We start from the raw sequence: 18,081 nt of genomic DNA, 5'->3' as shown, positions 1-18,081 counted from the left end.
CGGGGCCGGGAGGACGTGGTTTCCGCTTCCCCCTGCCTGGGGGAAGCCTTCGATGTCCGGACCGGTCTCCCGTGCCGAGGGGGAGACCAGGTGATGCAGGCCTGAGGAGAAGTGTGGGCTGGTACGGGGCTCCCGTGTGCGGAGGGAGCCCCGGGAGAAGAGGAGACGCTTTGGCCGAGCAGCAGCGTAGGTAGGTTGGTGCGGGGATTGGGTGCAGGGTGCGGGGTGCGGGCAGCGGTAGAAGCAGCAGCCCCTCCCTGAGCTCGCACAGACCGAGGGCGGCCCATTGTCATTCCGATTGAGGCTGATTATCCCCTTTGGAATGACAATACGCCGCCCTCTGCCTGCCTCTAGCATATGCCAGTGAGATCTGCATGAGGGGTCTCTGGTATCTGGGTGCAGGCTATGGCTCGTTGTGCAACAAATATACAAGATGGGTCCGCAAATGTGTAATCAAAACTTTAAAACAATCCCGCTGGGGCGTGAGAGGTGCGCTGTGGGCAGTGTAATCTGCTGTTTGGAAAACACAACCCTGACGTCCACGACGCTGAGGAGGCGAGAAAAAGCATTACATGCATTGGATTGCGGATGCGCGAAATATATAGTTAGTGCAACTAACTATATGTCGAATTTCATTGGTTTTATATCAATAAAATGTCCAGCTAACTATATAGGAGGAATTTCAATGGTTTTTTATATATTAATTCCTAACTATATAAGGGCTAAAACCTATGGTTTTTTCAGTGAATATATATATATATATTTGTGTGTGTGTGGGGATATGTATATACGTATGTATGTGGGTATGTATTACGTATGTATGTATCGGTTCAGTTGTTTAAAATGTGTTCAAATGCAAAGTTTTGATATGCATTCACTTGTTTTGTAGAAGATGACAAAGGGAGTAGAATGGCAGCTGCAGATTCTGTGCAACAAAGACGCCAGTATAGACGACAAAATAGGCAATCTTCATCTGGTACAGGTAATGCAGACCATTTCTAATTATATAATTTTAGTTGGATTGTTTACACATTATAAATATATATGTCAACAAAGAGAGAGGTAGGGAGAATCAAGGACACTCTCTTAATCCCCGGTTAAATATCAAACAACAAAAGAAGAGAGGTCTGGTCAGTCACAAGGCTGCCAGGAGTATGGAGCAAAGAGATAAGAGGGTTTTTTTATACACAGTCACTCTGATTGAGTAGGAAGGCCCTCACACACCGACCTGGTCAGTGTCATGCTTCATCATCGGGCCCCACCGAAGAGACCGAGTGTCTCTTCGGTGTGCTGGGGACGTGAAAGTGAAAAAAGGAAAAGTGAAAAGGAAAACCGGACCCAGACGATGACGTCGGGGTCCGGTTTTGAGGATTCTTGCAGGTTGAGAAGCGGGTTGTGAGCGCTGAGGGCGATGTGCCAGGCGCGCTCCAATCCTCCTCCCGAGACCCATGGTGCTAGTAGCGCCCTGTTTTAAAGTGCTGACACACCCCTGAATTTGGGGCTTTTTCAGAATGAGCATTTGCTCTTCTAATTTTTAAGCACTTTTCCTTTTTTCACTTTCACGTCCCCAGGTTAGGGTGGACTATTAGAGTGTCCATACCGCCGGGGTATAGTCCTGAAGAATGCCTTGGTGAATACATACCACTAGTACGGCAGAAACATGTTGACTGATTAATTTAAACCACGTGGTATTTGACTGATTTTAACCAAATCCTAACAACCTTGGCACTTAAATTCAGACACATATACCACCTACACGTGTCTTAGGGATCACTCATTAAAAGTTTTTTTGATACCCTGTTAGGCACTTTTAATTTCTATTTTTCACAACACGTCCTCCCCACACGACCAGCTCCGCAGTCTTTCTGGCGTCGCAGCACACCGAAGAGACACTCGGTCTCTTCGGTGGGGCCCGATGATGAAGCATGACACTGACCAGGTCGGTGTGTGAGGGCCTTCCTACTCAATCAGAGTGACTGTGTATAAAAAAAACCCTCTTATCTCTTTGCTCCATACTCCTGGCAGCCTTGTGACTGACCAGACCTCTCTTCTTTTGTTGTTTGACATTATAAATATATCCACGTAGTGTCAATAACTTTTTTTGCATAGTACTCTTATGTTCTTCTCTAGATGCGCATCTTTTGTGTTCGTAAGCACATTTTTTGGGGGGCTTTAAAAAAAAGTTTATGGCAGTTTTATATATTATGTGAATTTGCAATACCTCTTCTGACATAAAAATCAGACCTGACACATTTTTTAGGGCCAAGGAGGTTGTGACCTCCCCGAATCCTAGCATAGTGAGCCAATGCCAGGATACAAAACTGGTTCTCCAGTTTCAAAGTCAGTAGCTCTAGCCGTAAGATCACATCCCTGCGTGCGAATGATCCAGGAGCACTTTTTATTAAAAAAAAATCCAAGATTTTTTTTTTAAATGCCAATTTCTGTAAAAAATAAAAAACATTTGACAGCCTATAAAAAGCTTTATAGTTAATTTTACCTAATTCCTTTAAAAAAGAAGCCAATTTAAAAAGGAAGAAAAATGTCACTATCTTCAGTATAGTGTCATGAAAACTTTCACAAATAAGAACAAAGTAACCTAATAGACTGCAATGTAAAAGGCTGGAAAACTATAAATCAATGGCAGTTGAACTAGTTCTTTCTTCCAGCTCCTGGTGACACGATCCTGGCGCACTGAGCTTGGCCTTTTTTGGCTTCTTTCTCTTTAGCAGTCCTTTCAAACCTTTTGAAAACTACTTTAACTACGTCTTTAGGGACAGAATATAGTTTATTTTCCCCTTGGAATTTCCAGTGCGCAAACATGTTTACACTGCATTTTCTATAGTGGCGAAAAGATTGAGCCACAGATCTCCCTATCCTAGGAACGTGCCCTGTGCAACCTCCGAGTGTAACTGCCACTCATAGTCTGGTCAGCATTAACGGCTGAGCTCTTCGGCCCAAATGTTTAGAAATCCCACCAGGTTATTCACCACCTAAGAAATTCTCTAGTGAGCCAGCCATAGAGCCTCTTGACACATGACTCAAGACTCCACCTCTCTCTACTTGTTTCAGTACAACGTCAGTGGTGTCGTTCGTGAGCACCTTCACTAGCATTCTTTTAATAATGGGCAGGAAGGCCTTCTACACCAAGTGAATTGTTAGCTCAAACAAATTGATGTGGACTTGAGCTACAGCTGGAGACCAGAGGCCTCTGATTTCTACCTCTCCCAGATGGCCTCCCCAACCCAGGACAAATGCATCTGTCTTCACTGTTGTAGGAAGCGGAGTGTAAGACATTTGTTATACACACAGGGATTATTAAATGACACACGACTCAAACTGGAGTTCCACACCAATTTTAAAAAAATAAGCTTCTTTCTAGATTTATTTTAAGACTGAGATTTACGTTAAAAAGTTAGTACGTTTTTCAATAAAAATACTTTTCACTTTAAAAAGTAGAAGTTTAGTGCAATTTTTCAGTTCAACAATATTAACCTATGGGAGGAAAACAAGAATGCAGATTTGCAGGTAAGTACATGTGGTACAAATCCAGTCTTTGGGGTCGGTGGCCAACACCAGGCAAGGTTCAAGTTAGCACCAGAATTGCACCACCAGCGGCTCAGGGGCCGACGACTGCAGAGGTCAAATTCGGAGTTGGGTGCCCAATGTTAACCGATAAAGACAAAGGGTGACCGAAGAGGCGCTGTTTACAGGTAAGTAAAAGCGGTGTTTGGCGTCAAGCTCCAGGGGTTTAGACGAGCACTGGGGGGGGCTACAGTGCAGTACCAAACCTACACCGTCGGCGGCCGAGTGCAGTGTCCCTGTGAGAAAGTGCCTTCTTTCTTGCATGGGTATGCCCCCACTTTTTGCTGAATTGCTGATGTGCTTTGACTGAGTGTGCCCTGGGCTCCTGCCAAACAGGTGCCCAGGGCTTGTTTCTTCCCTAAAACTGTGTTGAACCCATCTCTGGCTACCGGTCAGCCCGTAGTAAATGGTACCCTAGGTACCCAGGGCATGGTGACCAGAGAAGACCCCTAAGGGCTGCAGCACTCATTGTGCCGCCCTTAGGGGCCCTGCACCCTGACACCCACACACTGCCTTTGCAGGCTGAATGTCTTGCAGAACAAACCAGTCGACAGGGATGTGTGCCATGCCCACAAGCTCACCGCCCTGGCATCCATCAGTCACACCTCTGGCTGGGTGCCCTATGCCAGTGGTGTGGGCACATGTGTATGAGCCCTGTGCCCCTACAGTACCCAGGGCCATTCCTAGGCACTGCAAGTGCAGTGCTGCCATAAAGAGTATATGGTGCTGGGAGGTCGTCATTACGAACTCCACAGCACCATGATGGCTTCACTGAAGACTGAGAAGTTTGATATCAAACTTCTCGGCACATTAAACCCGCACTGATGCCACTGTGGGATTTAATGTAAAATGCATGACAGAGGGCATCTTAGAGATGCCCCCTGAAACCTAACCAGCTCCCTGTGTCTTGACTGTGTGGCTGCCACCACCAGACATGTTTCTGGACCCCTGGACCGAGAGCCTGCCGCTCTCGGGGGCCTGAAACAATGCACCTCCTGGGACGAGGTGCCAGGCCTCCTCCCGTAGGATGAGCAGCGGAAGCTTCAAAGGCATACTGCCGTTGTGAGCTTCTCCAGGCCACTTGCTGTACTCAGCAACTGACCCCCGCCGGTTCTGATCCCCACTCTGGCGGGAACAACTGCGGGAAACCCTAAGTGAGGAAAGGGGGTGTGCCAGCCTATGCCAACCCCACCCCTCAGGTGGGAGAGGCGAAGTGAAGCACGCTTCCGGGCTCAGGCCATCTTGAAGATGGGGAGCCCTGCCCAATCACAGCTAGGCTCCTGCCCTCCTCCCACAGGAGAGGAGCAGGCTAGGGGGTGTACCCACCCCAGGGCAGGGACCCATTGGTCCCTGCCCTTGCCCTACCTGTAACACCCCTAAATGTAGTATTTAGGCGCACCCTGAACCTTCCTCAGATCCTGATAGCAACAAGGAGAACAAGAAACAAGAAGACCTGCCGTGCAGCTGCTAACAAAAGGACGATGCCCACTGACTTGGTCCCAGAACTTTACAGGCCTGTTGATCCTTGACCCTACTCCTGCAAAACTCCGGTGTCTCTTGCGGACAGCAACCTCGAAAACCCCGGAGGACCTGCCTGCCTTGAACCTTCCAACAGACTGGGACTCCCACGAGCAGTGGCTCTGCTCAAACAGCAATACCCCTGGTGCCAGTCAGGAACCGCGAATCCAGCCCACTGTGCACCCGCCGAGCCTGGCCTGTGCCTAAGTGAACCAAGACAACGAGGACGTTCCCCCGGCACCTGTGACCCGAAGTAGAGTGCCCAAAGACCCTCCTCGCGAACCAGACGACGCCTGCAGCCTCAGAACCACGGACCACTCCAACCGCGCCTAGCTGAGGGTAAGAATTCCTGATGCTAAAAGACACCCCTGCTCCCGGCACCCCCGGTCCCCTGTGCCTTCCTTTGGGGTAACTACCTCTTCTCCAAGATCCCAACTTACCTCTCGAAGTGGTGGTCGCACCTGAAGAATCTCCGTCCGAGCCTGCAGCCTTTGTTCACATTTTAACTTTCCCATTGGATAACATTGAGCGCCCGATGGCTCAAAAGCACCCTGCACCCAGCTGCCCGAGTGCCGCTGGAAGTGCAACTACTACCCTACTCTACTTCCCCACTTGCCCTGAGTAAGTGACCAGGAGCTCTGCTCCCACAGCCGTGTGGCCTGCTTGCTTGCAGCCACCAACCAAAGGTTCCCTACCCTCCATTGGATTGCATTGGGTCTACTCTCTCTGCACCCGGTGAGGGTGTAACTGCTGTAGCTTTCCGACCCTGAGAGACCCCTGAGTCTATGCCCAGAACCATAACTATACCAGTCGAGTACTTGCCTAAAAGCCGATAACTCATTTTCCTTCCATAGGTTAACATTGACTTGCTTTCACTTTAAATTTCTTCTAAGTGTGGAGTTTTGAAACTTTAAAATATTAATCTAAAATCAGCAGAACAACGAATTCCGAATTACTCACCTGTGATCAGGGGAGAAGCCAGTACTGTACCTTTTAGCCCAGTACTGAACCGCAAAAGTAATCCGGACTGTACTTACCAGTTACCTGCATTGACTGATTTTCTGTGAAATTTCTTTTAACCTCTTCTCTGCTGATGACGAGCCCAGGCTCGTCATGCAGCACGGTGCTAGTGTGCTGGTGACGAGCCTGGGCTCGTCATGAGCCGTGTAACGCTCACACGCGGGGATAATTCCCCCGCTGTGCTGAGCGTTCCATTGCGCGGGCGGGCTCATGACGAGCCCAGGATCGTCACCAGCACACGAGCACTGTGCTGCATGATGAGCCTGGGCTTGTCATCAGCACCGCGGCGCAGTGCGAGGCCCCCCGCAACGTGGGGGAATTAGCCCCGCGGCGAAGGGATTAAGTGTCGATTTTGCAAACTACAAATATTATTTAAAAACGTACCATGTACCAAAACGTAATTGCTTACCTGTCTTAGATAGAGGTCCCTATACTGAACTTAAAAGTCCAGTACTAGATCACAAAAGTAACGAGAACCTACTTTACCTGTGACTTGAATTTCCTCCCATAGGGTAACATTGCTTGGTTTTCACTGAAAAGTTTCTAAGTGTCAACTTTGAAAATACATTTATAGTCTTTAAAAATCACAACTGTAACCAAAACGCTTTTACTTAACTGTTTACAGCTTAGGTCCCCGGCCTGAATCCAGGATCCAGTCCTGTGGTTAGAAAAGTAATCCTTAAAGTAATCAACTGCAGTTATGTAGAAAAAGCCATTGAGCTCAATGTTAAATTGAGTTTAGAATTGTGTTGCCTATTGCAACCACTGTAGCTATTGTACTTACAAAGTCTATTGCCTTTCTGCAAAGTAACTACATAGTCACTCATATTCTCATATTGAGAAAAGTATATTTTGATACCTATTGGTTCTAAAATAAAACTATATCTTTTGATATAAAACAATTGGCCTAGAGTTCAGTGAAACCTTTTGCTGACTGAGTGTCTACAACAAATGCTTTACATTGTCCTCTGATACTGCCTTACTGCTCGACCAAGCTACCACTTTAGAGAGTAAGGTTATATCTAGCTTTAACCTCTGTCATACCTCTGGGTACACTATACACACTGTACTTACTTTAAACCAGTGTATATATAGAGCCACTTTCTTACAGTGCCAACATGGCGTCTGGCGTTGATTGCTAATCAATGGGGAGATTGGTTTTGGAAAAGGCTGTAGGCTCTGGCCGGGAGGCTTGATGAAGAAAACCAACAGGTTCCCAGGTAAGTACTGATGATTGGGGGACTAAGGTATACCCTGAGTGGAACTCCCCAGTGGGCTTTGTGTGCTGGGTGACCTTTAATTTCAGGAAAGTATTGCATGCATTGATGTGGAGTCCGGCAGGGGTCAGCATACAGTGGACTCTTGCTCTGAATCGCTGGGGGACCTTCGCAGGACCAGTGGGCCATTAGGACTCGGGCCGTGGGCGTCTGGTGCAGAGGTGGGTCTTGTGGACGCCTATGCTGTTCCTCAGGACAGAGTTCTTAATAGTTAAACACTGTTTTTTTCTGGACGGGTCTGCTGTCCATGAGAGTGCTGATGTGCTTTGACTGAGTGTGCCCAGGGCTTTTGCCAGTCAGGTGCCCAGGGCCTAGGTTCTCTCCCCAAACCTGCATAAAAACAAAAACACATACTGGGAAGATGTGCTAAGCCTCCTCCCCCAGGATAGGCAGGGTCAACGAAGGAGAAGCTTCAAAGACTTGCCGCCTTTGTGAGCTTTGCCAGGCCACTTGCTGCTTTCAGCAGCTGGTCCCCACTGGTTCTGACCCCCACTTTGGGTGGGAGAACCGGCGGGAATAACAAGTGGGAAAGAGAGGTGTGCCCACCTCGCCCAACTCCACCCCTTAAGGGGGTAGACGTGGTGAAGCACAACTCTCAGTCCCCGCCATCTTGCAGATGGGGGTCCAACCATTGAAAGGCTTTTGCTCCTCTCCCACTGGAGGGTTGCATGATAGGGGGTGCACAGACCCCAGGAAAGGGACCCCTTGGTCCCATCCTTTTTACCTACTTATAACACCCCTAAATCTAGTATTCAGGGGCACCCCTAAACCTTGCTTCCTCCGAAAAGAAACCAGAAGTAGAAAAGATGGACCCAACAGCAGTGCCGAAGCGATCAAGAGGGCACACACTGCTTCCCCCAGCCATACCCGTATGTCCCCATCTCGAACCTGCTCCTGCGAAATCCCAGTGTGTCCTGCAGCCAGCATCCTCTAGAAACCAGAGGACCTGCCTGCCTTCCATCCCAAAGACTGTCCTCTGTGAACACCTGATTTGTTCAACAAGTGTGTCCAGCTTCGCAAGGATCTGCGGGTCTGCCCCTTTCTGCACCGGCTGGTCACGCTCGAGTGACCCAACACCAAGAGGTCTCCCCGGCGATCTTGACCAGAGATCTGGTGATCCCTGACCTGCCTCAAGCAGATGCCTGCAGCCTCAAACCGGAAGCCCCCCAGCACCCCAAGCCCCCCCTCCCCCAAGCGAGACCAGGAGCTGATAAGATCCTACCGGAAAAGGCACGCCTGCACCCGACGCCCCATGGCCTTGGGTGGCCAAACCGACGGTGCCTAACCAACCCCCAACATCCTAACGTACCTCTCCAAGTGGTGGTCGCACCCTGAAGACTTTCGTCCCTGAACCTGCAGTGTCTTTGCAAACCGGATACCACTGAGACTGACCTTAGGGAATTGGCAACTTCGCCACTAATCAATATTGAATTTCTACCTGATGAAGGGCCCCCTCAAGCACGAAATGCATTGGGACCGATAAATTGGGGCACAAAATGTGTTACTAACTGAAAACATATGCTCTCCTTTGAATTAATATGGATTTCGTTTGCAAAAAATATTAAAAGAATGTATTAAGGTGACGCTTACCATTCCGGGCAGTGTCCAGGGTCGAAACGTCGAAATCGATCATCACACGTCTACACAGTTATCTTGACCAAAATTAATTATAACTAGGTCTTGTTTTACATGTAAGGAGACAGGACCAACATTCAAAATATTCTTTTATTTTATGTCACATATGTATGTTTTGTACATAACGTACCGCTCACTTCACTAGTCACCACGTTACCTTCTCACAATAGTCACTTTTGTATTTTCGCAATTTACTTGTGTCTGTGACAGCCATTTAATATCTTTTGAAAATATGAGTAAATCAACTCTACCTGTGTTTTCTTGGTGTGTTCTTAACTAAAATCTTTTTTTCATTTGATTGTTAATAAGAAACTGTGAAATACCTTTACCCTTGTATTGAATACAGTGATCACAGCAATTGTATCCCCCAAAAGAACAAATTGTTTTCTATATTACCAATACCCAGTTTCTGAGGGACACCTAGTCCCCCCCATTATTCTTAATGGTGCACTGAGGGGACGTCACCCCTGGGGTGATGCTTTACAACATATTACATAGACGCTTGTGGATCAGTGAGCGATACCCAATCTGCACGCATAACTGTATGAACTTGATTAACTTCTTTTACATCATTTTACAAACTGGTTTGCATGTACCATTATTCCTAGCAAACCGGAGACTCCCCATTGAAAGCTACAATTCCCCCAACCCCAAAACAGCACTTTGCACTCAGCCGCCCAGGTGTTGCTGATGGTGCATCTTTAGTCCTGGCCCTAACCCCCATTTGCCCTGAGCTTATGTCCAGGAGCTTTGCTCCCAGAACCCAGTGGCCTGCTAGTCAGCAGCCACCAACCGGAGGCCTCCTATTCCCCATTGGATAACATTGGGCATCAGCCCTCTGCTCCCGGCCACCCCAGGGCGGCTGAAGGTGTAACGAGAGTACAACCTTGACCCTGGGGGACCCCTGAATCTAACATCAGATTCTCTTCCAGGGGATCCTCATCAAAGTCAAAAGCACTAGAATATTCCCGCCCATGCGCGGGACCCCGGAAACACAATCATATATGTGCCCCACATATATATATATATATATATATATATATATATATATATATATATATATATATATATATATACATATATTTTTATATATATATATGTTCGAGGCATGTGGGCTGCTGAATTCATATCTGTGCATAGATCGCCGCCTAGTGTTGGGTCCGGATGATTGCACATTGTTGTCCTGGAAGAGTCTTCAAAGTATCACGAGATAGGTGGCTCCTCCCCTGGACTACAGTGCGCATGGGCATCCTCTCCATCCTCAGATTGTTTTTTTTCCGCCATTGGGTTCGGATGTACTTTCTCGACTCTAGTTCGGAAACTTTGTATTGACTCTTTCCTAAGGCCAAAAGGCCTTCAAAGCGACGTTATTGTCTCGTTCGGAGCCTGTTCCCTTCCAGTTCTTCGAACCGGACGTCGGAAGCTGGTTCTTGCTTCGACACCACAGGCCCAGACTACGACGACGATGGAACGGAGCCCGTTTAAACGATGCCCCGTCTGTAATTCGAAATACCCCCACATCGATGTGCACCCAGTGTGCAATAAATGTTTGTCCCCCGAGCACGACGAGGCCAGCTGTATGGCCTGCTCGAAGTTCCGCTCCAAGAAGACGCTTAAACTTCGACGCGCAGCGAGGCAGTCGGCGCCCGAACCGGTCAACATCTTCGAGGCCGACGACGAAGAAGGCGTCGAAGATGGAGAAGAAGAAGAAGAAGTTGTTCCTGAAGAGCAGTCGGAACCAGCGTCGGAGCATGACTCCAACTTCAAGGTGGACGAAGAAGCTGAGGAGTACGTCCACGAAGAAGTCGTCGTCGAGGTAGGGGACGACAAAGGGGCCATCGGAGCCGTTGATGACGACTCCAGTGATGAGCCAGGCCCAACCGCAGTAGCGGGCCTATAACTGACATTACGCTCCCTCCGGCTTAGGTCGAGGCATCGCCGAGAGGCCTTAGCCAAGATCTTCCTACACGGTCTATAGCCCCACGTCCGTGCCAGGCTAAGAATACATCTAAGGAGCCATCGGTCGATTCCTCTAAATCGAAACCGAAACCAACGGAGCCTAAATCGAAACCGAAACTACTTAAGATGGTGGTCGGTTCGACGTCGACACCAGTCCAATCAAAGACTATCGGCGACCCTTCGGTGTCGAAAGTGCCTGTCGCCTCGAAGACTGGAGCGTCGAAGCAGAGCTCCACCAGCAAACACGTCACCTTGTCGACGTCGACGCACAAACATGGCGACAAGGCCAAAGGCCTCCCGACGAAGAAGGCCGTCGAGCCGAAGATTTCAGGGCTCAAGCCACTGCTCAGTAAGCAGCTCGAGCCGAAGGCCAAACCGACCCGAAACAGCAGGTCTCGTCGACGCCGAAGGCTGGAAATGCTACACGCCGGGAGCTCGAGTCGACGCCATCAAGCAAGCATCCTCCTCAAGCGCTGAAGCAGCTTGAATCGACCACTACATCAAGCTCCAAAACCGTCGGACACCCTCCGATTAAGTTCGGTCTTCCGCCAACGGCTCGAGCGAAGCAACTCGAACTCCACAGAGGTGCTGAACCTGCCAAGACGTCGTCGGCGCCTTCGAAGCCCGCCCCTGAAGGGGTTGTGTTCCACGAACCCTCATACGACAACCAGTCGAAACTCTTTATCGACTCGGAGTCAGGCAGGCTAACCATCCACAAGCGGAAGATCGCGCCTGAACATCCCTTGGAGGGTTACAAGATTCCTCTTAAGCGGAAAAAGGACTCTGCCACCTCACCAGTTCTCTTCGAGCACGTTCAGGACTATTTGCAGCAAATGGCATTTTCTCCGGCACAAAGCGAGGAGGACATGGGTGAAGATTATGGTCAAGCGGCCTTCGCTTATCACGCTGACGCTGATCAGGATGAACCACAACAGTGGTCTGAGGCTGTAGATCAAACTGTAGACCCTGATGATCCACATGCTGGACCAGACGCCCGGTCCTACAACGTCAAAACATCGCCAACTGAGGACACGGCGGCGTTTAACGCTCTGATAGAAAGGGCAGCACTCAACCATGACGTGGAGATGCACGCAGAACCAGTGGACGAAGATTTCTTGTTTGACACTTTCTCCACCTCTGAACGTTCCACTAAGACTTTGCCTATGCTTAAAGGGGTCCTCAAGCATGCTGCGGACATTTTCAAAGAACCCACGAAAGCTAGGGTTTTGCAGCGTGAATCTTTCTGGATTCACTATGCTGTGCATATTCCGCGGTCTTGTGGTTGGGTCCGGATTCGTAGTCCTTTCTTTGTTTTTTTTTTCGTCGCCCAGGTGGGCGTCGGCGTCACCCCTTCCTGGGTGTATTTCCGGTGACGTCGGCATGCTTCCCGCGGAAGCTCCCACCCTTGGGCGCCATCTTCAGATTCTTTTTTCCGCGGTCGGGTCTGGATCGTTCCCGTTGGGCTCCAGACATTTTTGGAGAAAGTACTAGAAAAAGATCGAAATTGGAGAAGATATCGAAGGAAGAAGACTACGAAGGACTTCGCCGAACACTGCCCGGCAAAAGGAAGTAGAATTCATCGAGGACTTCGACGATCGTCGACGTTCACACGGCCAGGGAGGCCTAAACACTCGATGATGGACAACACGCCGTTCAAGTTCTGCCCTAACTGCCACCACAAGTTCGCGCAGAAAGACCAGCACCCGGTTTGCAACCTTTGCCTACCGTTAGAACACAGAAGCGAAGACTGCAACGCCTGCTCCGTCTTCGCCCCGAAGACCCTTCGTGTAAGGAAGAGCCAGAGGGTAGCGCACGCCACCCTCAAAGGAAAAGGCCCAACGCCATCGCTGTACGAGCTGGGGATGTCCTTGGAGGAAGAGCACAACGCTGCCGCCGAAGACGACAGCTACACGGTCGTAGAGACCGATTACACGAAGACATCTGATAAGGTAGGAGACTCGTCGTTCCCCAAGAGCACGAGAGACTCCATGTCTCGAAAAAACGAGGGCAAGGCCCCGAAAGCGCCGACGCAGAGACACCTCACATCCGCGGCTACCCACAGGCCCAGCGGATCCTCTGAGAAGGAGTCCCTGGCGCCGAGAGCTGCTGAGCAGCAGAAGTCGCCGAAGATCGTCCCCGAAAAGGACCGATCGACGTCGAGGGAGAAAGACCCTAAAGCTTCGACGCCGTACAGGGACCCAAAGCCCAGTTCGACGTCCAAGGCCTCGACGCCGAAGCTCTCACAGACGAGCCAGGCGCCGAAGAGAGTGGCCGAACAATCCGGCGCGGACAACGCGGCCGAGATGGAAAAGGAAAAACGGCGACTAGAAGCCGAAATGGAAAACATCTTGCAGCGGAAAAAGGATTTACACGCCAAGATGAGAGCCTTCACGATTCCCCACAAGACCAAGCCACCCATGCGGGAAGTGGTCGAGGAGGAAGAGGAACAGGTCGAGGAACATGAGCCTGGCACCGAAATGGTCGACGACCAGGATGAGGACGAGAATCCCTACGAGGCTTACAGCTATGAGGAGGAAGAGGACAGCAGGTTGGACGCTGAGTCGGCCACCTCTGACCCGCAGGAGGAGGATTACCTGGATGTCGACACCGAAAGCCCAGAAGAGGCGGTCGACACATACCCCTCGAGGCCATCGCCGCCAGACGACATCGGGGCTTACAACTCGGTGATAAGGTCAGCGGCAACAGCTTTCAAGCTCAAGCTCGACGAGGAGAAGCAGAAAGCCGACTGTCTCCTCGAGACATTACTCCCCACGCAAACAAGGAGCCAGTATCTACCTATGCTCGACAGCGTCTTGGCGCAGGGGATGGAAGCATTCAGGGAGCCCGCAACATGCAAGGCAGTCACTCCCAGAACCGAAAAAAAAGTACAAACATTCATCGAAGGACCTAGCCTACATTCGAGGCGTGGTCTCAGCTGACTCCATCACAGCCACAGCAAGAAAGAGGGCTAACGTGGCCACCACTTCTGGACCTCCTCCTGATAAGGAGAGCAAGAGGATGGACTTAGTGGGCAGAAGGATCGAACGGAATGCCGCGACCCAATGGCGCATGGCTAATTCCAATGCCCTCATAAACAGGCACATGTACCAGATCATGGAGGAGCTAGGAAAACTGGTGAAAGACCTACCCCAGGAGTCCGGGCAGAACGCCGAGAAACTGGTGAAAGAAGGGAAGAATGCGGCAAATTGTTGCCTCAAGACTGCCCTGGATGGTGCAGACACCTCCAGCAGGCTCATGATGATGGGTGTCACGGAAAGAAGACACGCATGGCTCAGAATCTCTGGCTTTAAGCCTGAAGTGCAACACAGCATCTTGAACACTCCGTTCAACGGCGAGACGCTATTCGGGACAACAGTTGACGACTGTGAGAAGGTGGCCTGATATGCAGTGCTCACTATTCTAGTGAACACTATGTATCAGTCCAGCAACCCTTATTGATGATTGGTTGTAAGTCAACCTTATAGACCAGCTATCCTAGTAGCGTGGATACGAGCAGTCTAAGGCTAAAGACTCGAGAGGGCGCGTTAAGCCAGCTGTTTACCACACATATACCCCTTGAATACCAAGTGAAAGGACACCACACAAGTGTTATGAAAATAAACAGTTATTTATTTAAAGATCACAACAGCCCTGTACTCTTTATGAGGACAGGGTACTAAGCACAAACCAAAACTCTTACAAAAATACTTAAGTTAGCACAGTATATACAAATGCCCGAGGGGCACGGAAAACCATATACTCTGAAAGTGGAATGCGAAATTCCTAGCAGGTAAGTACAGTACTAATAGCTTTTGGAATCGCTAGGACTTGACTAGGGAATCGTTAGATTATGTCTAGGAGGCCTAGGGGACTCGGGTGCAGTGTGTGCACTCTCACGCGAGATGCGGGACAAAAGTCTATGGTAGCTAGGAATTAGAAAGTTAGTGTTCTCGGGCGAACCCGACCTGGTAGGGAGAAAACGAAAGTAGATTCTGACCCTTGGATAGTGAGGCTATGCTGGGGCACCGAAATGCCGAAGTTACCTAGCCCAGGGGCTGCAGCTGCATAGGTCTGAAAAGACGTCGGGAATCCTCGTAGACGGACCAGGAGCCGGAAGAAAAGATGCTGGCCGGTGACCAGTGAAGAAAGTTCAGTCGGATCCAAGCCTGGATCTTGAAGATAGATGACACCTGAAAGCAGAGGGGACCAAGTTCGAGACTACTAGCCAGTAGTCAGTGGGCACCAGGAGGGCACCGGATGGTAGCCACCTCGACTAGGTGAGTGGGTGACGCTTGACTCGAAGATCTCACGGACCAGGAGGCGTTGTCGGCGACCAGGATGGAGGATCGAGCTGTCCCACGAAGATAGAAGCTGTCGGCGTCGCTGGACCCAGGATTGGGCAACAAAGCCTTGGCAAATTCAAGCCCACGCGGTGGACCTAAAATGGCGTCTGGAGTGGACCAGGAGGGTCCGGGGTGCCTCTCTTGAAGAAGGAAGCAAAGGCCAGCCTGGAGCAACCAGACCAGCAGTCGTGAAGTCGTTGGGCGTCGTTCAGAGGGCCACAAGCCAGCCGGCTAGTAGCCAAACAACGCGGTGCACAGCAAACAGCAGAAGGGCCCCACGCAGATCGTGGAGATGCAGGGGGGCTGATCTTGGGTGCTGGAGCTGCGCAGGGTCGGGGCTTCTCGGACCCCAAAGCACTCACCAGTGGAGGACACGGTGGGCTTGCAGTAAAGATGTCGTGCAGTCTTGGCGATCGTCGGTCCCTTGAGGTCTCGTCGCACTCACGGTTCTCAGCTGGGCTGTAGAGGTGAGTAGAGGTCAGAGGTGCCAGGGAAGCCGGGTCTCGTCGAGCTGGGTCGTCGGATTCGTGATGAAGGACTTGCAGCAGACCGCAGTGTTCTTTAGGATGGTGCCTGCGGATGCAGGGTGACTACTCCTTAGCCACAAGGGAGAATCTTGAAGAAGAAATCGTGAAGTCCTTTCGAAGAAAGTGGTATCTTGATTCCAAAGATGATCTAATTTTAACAGGGGGCCCGCTCCCATCTTTATACTAAAAAAGGGGGCTGACCCGGTGACTAGGTCCTGCCTATGGGTGGGACTAGGTGGGGGGTGGTTACACCCCTCAGCCATGCCGGACTTCCCCAGGCCAGGGGCTGGTGTGCCCCTGGAACTGGTTCAGACCGGCCTATGCGTAGTGAGCACCGGGGTGCCACTCAGCAGTCACCTTCCTGTAAAGCCCTGCCTACCCAGGATACACAAAACCATGTCTGGGACGGTGCTAGCACCGCCCCTGACAGGAAACCCTTTGTCCAGGCTCCCCTCGCTGGAAGGACTCCCAGCTGTAGGGGGTCAGACTCGTGTCTGTGGTGGCAGCATCCATTTTGTGGAGCTGAGGCTTCAGTTAACTTTAACCGGGGTTCACAGTTACATACATGTCGTGTCCCTCTAGAAGGGTGGAATGCTAACCCCGTCGCCAGAATTGGCGAGGGGTTAGTATTCCAATTCGTATGACACCTTACTCGACATGTTTTGATAAAGCAATACCAAAGATAGCATTTAACCGCGAGGATTATAATGCACTTAAGAGTATATGGTATGCGATATCATGGAGCAGCTATTAGGACTTGATTCCGCAAGCTGCAGACAGGCTCAGCTCATGCCAGAGCACCATCTCACACGATTCCAAGCACTCTGCCTTCAGGATTGTCAAGGCCTGCCATAGGAGTGACTGATAGGAATCTGTGTGTCCATGTTAGGGTTAGGTATAGGTATACTACACCTACAGCAAAGGGTGATTACACGACTTTGCCCCAGCTGTCATGCAGCCAGTTGTGTCAAATTTAGGAGGCCAGCCAGGGGTGGCACAATACATGCTGCAGCCCCTGGCAGCCCTGGGTACACCTATGCCCTGAGTTACAGGGTCTGATAGGGTGGCCCAGTACCAATTGGAAATGTACCTAGGGTACATGGAATCCATTTTAAAGAGAGAGCAGTAGGCCTGGGGTCCTGATTGGCAGGGTCCCAGGTCGACTATGTCCAAAACCAGCTAAAACACAGGGCAAAAAGTTGGGGGCAACCATAGTCAGGATGTACCTTCCTACACAACCCCCCCCCAAACGAAAGGAGATAAGGCTATCCTTGTCCAGGTAAGCCTCTATTACCTAAGTGGCCATATAAGGAAGGACCAGCTCTGGCTTGGTTTCCCCCTGTGTCATGGTCCACTAGGCAACCCCTCACCCTAAGGGTATCTGAGGGTCTCCACCATAGGGAATCTCTGTCTCTGGTGTGTCTTGGGAAAGAAGAAGGCTGATGCTGGGATGGAGTACTGAAGTGAGGCTCCTCTACCTTTGGGCTCAACTTCCTCCAATCACCATCCATCATATGTGCCTTTCTTTCTTTAGCTGAGATGCACTGAGCTCTCAGGGTCAGCCTCTGGCTACCTAAAGCTGGAGGCTGGGTCCCTCTGTTTGGCTTACTGGAGGGACAGGTCAGGTCTGGGGTTTTTAGGCCCCATGTTTGGCTGTGCCCAACAGTGTCCAGCTGTGGGAGTTCCCTAACTACTTTTAAGGGGGATCCCTCAGGAGTCTGACTTATTTTCACTTGGCTGGGTTTACCAGCTTCAGTGACCCTAATCTGCTGATTAAGTGGTTCTTTTGGACAGGGGGCCCTTTGGGGTCCACCACTGGCCTCCCTGGTCTCTTCAGCCCTGGGCTGACTGAGGCAGGGTAGAGAGGTGCAGGTTACCTGCTCCAGACTGGGTCCCACCTGGGAAGGGTCCACTGCCATCAGGGGCTCTGCCAGGCTAGGCCTGACTACCTCTGGGGCAGTTCCTTCAACAGGGGTAGAGTCAGTTCCCTGAGGAGGCTGGCTCTCACCTAGTGTCTGGGAGGGGGGAGACTCTTCTTCCTCCTCAAGGCTCTCTGTTTGAGTGGAGTGATCCATTGTTTCAGGCTTCACAACCTCACTATCTGTCTGAGTAGAGGCTGAGACCATTTCAACCTTGCCAACCTTTTCAGGGAGGACTGGTGCTTGGACTGGGGCTGTAGCTATTACTGCCCCACTAACCTGTCTGGATAGGCCTATCATT

At 50.5% G+C, this 18,081-nt stretch overlaps 1 protein-coding gene across 3 annotated transcripts in view; it reads left to right on the top strand.

The window, feature by feature from the left end:
- The window catches only part of SRRM1 (serine and arginine repetitive matrix 1), a 605,541-nt gene that overhangs the window by 202,677 nt on the left and 384,783 nt on the right, over positions 1 to 18,081 (top strand). For all 3 annotated transcript variants that reach the window (XM_086956396.1, XM_086956395.1, XM_086956397.1), the window contains exon 11: positions 890 to 982. In XM_086956396.1, coding sequence (XP_086812522.1) covers positions 890 to 982 — 93 coding nt within the window. The remainder of the gene's footprint in view (positions 1 to 889; positions 983 to 18,081) is intronic.

The sequence above is a fragment of the Lissotriton vulgaris genome, chromosome 2_1 (genome assembly GCF_964263255.1).
Source record: "Lissotriton vulgaris chromosome 2_1, aLisVul1.2, whole genome shotgun sequence".
NCBI classification, from domain to species: domain Eukaryota; kingdom Metazoa; phylum Chordata; class Amphibia; order Caudata; family Salamandridae; genus Lissotriton; species Lissotriton vulgaris.
Note: the sequence above shows the minus strand (reverse complement) of the source record. Positions and strands in the feature narration are given on the sequence as shown.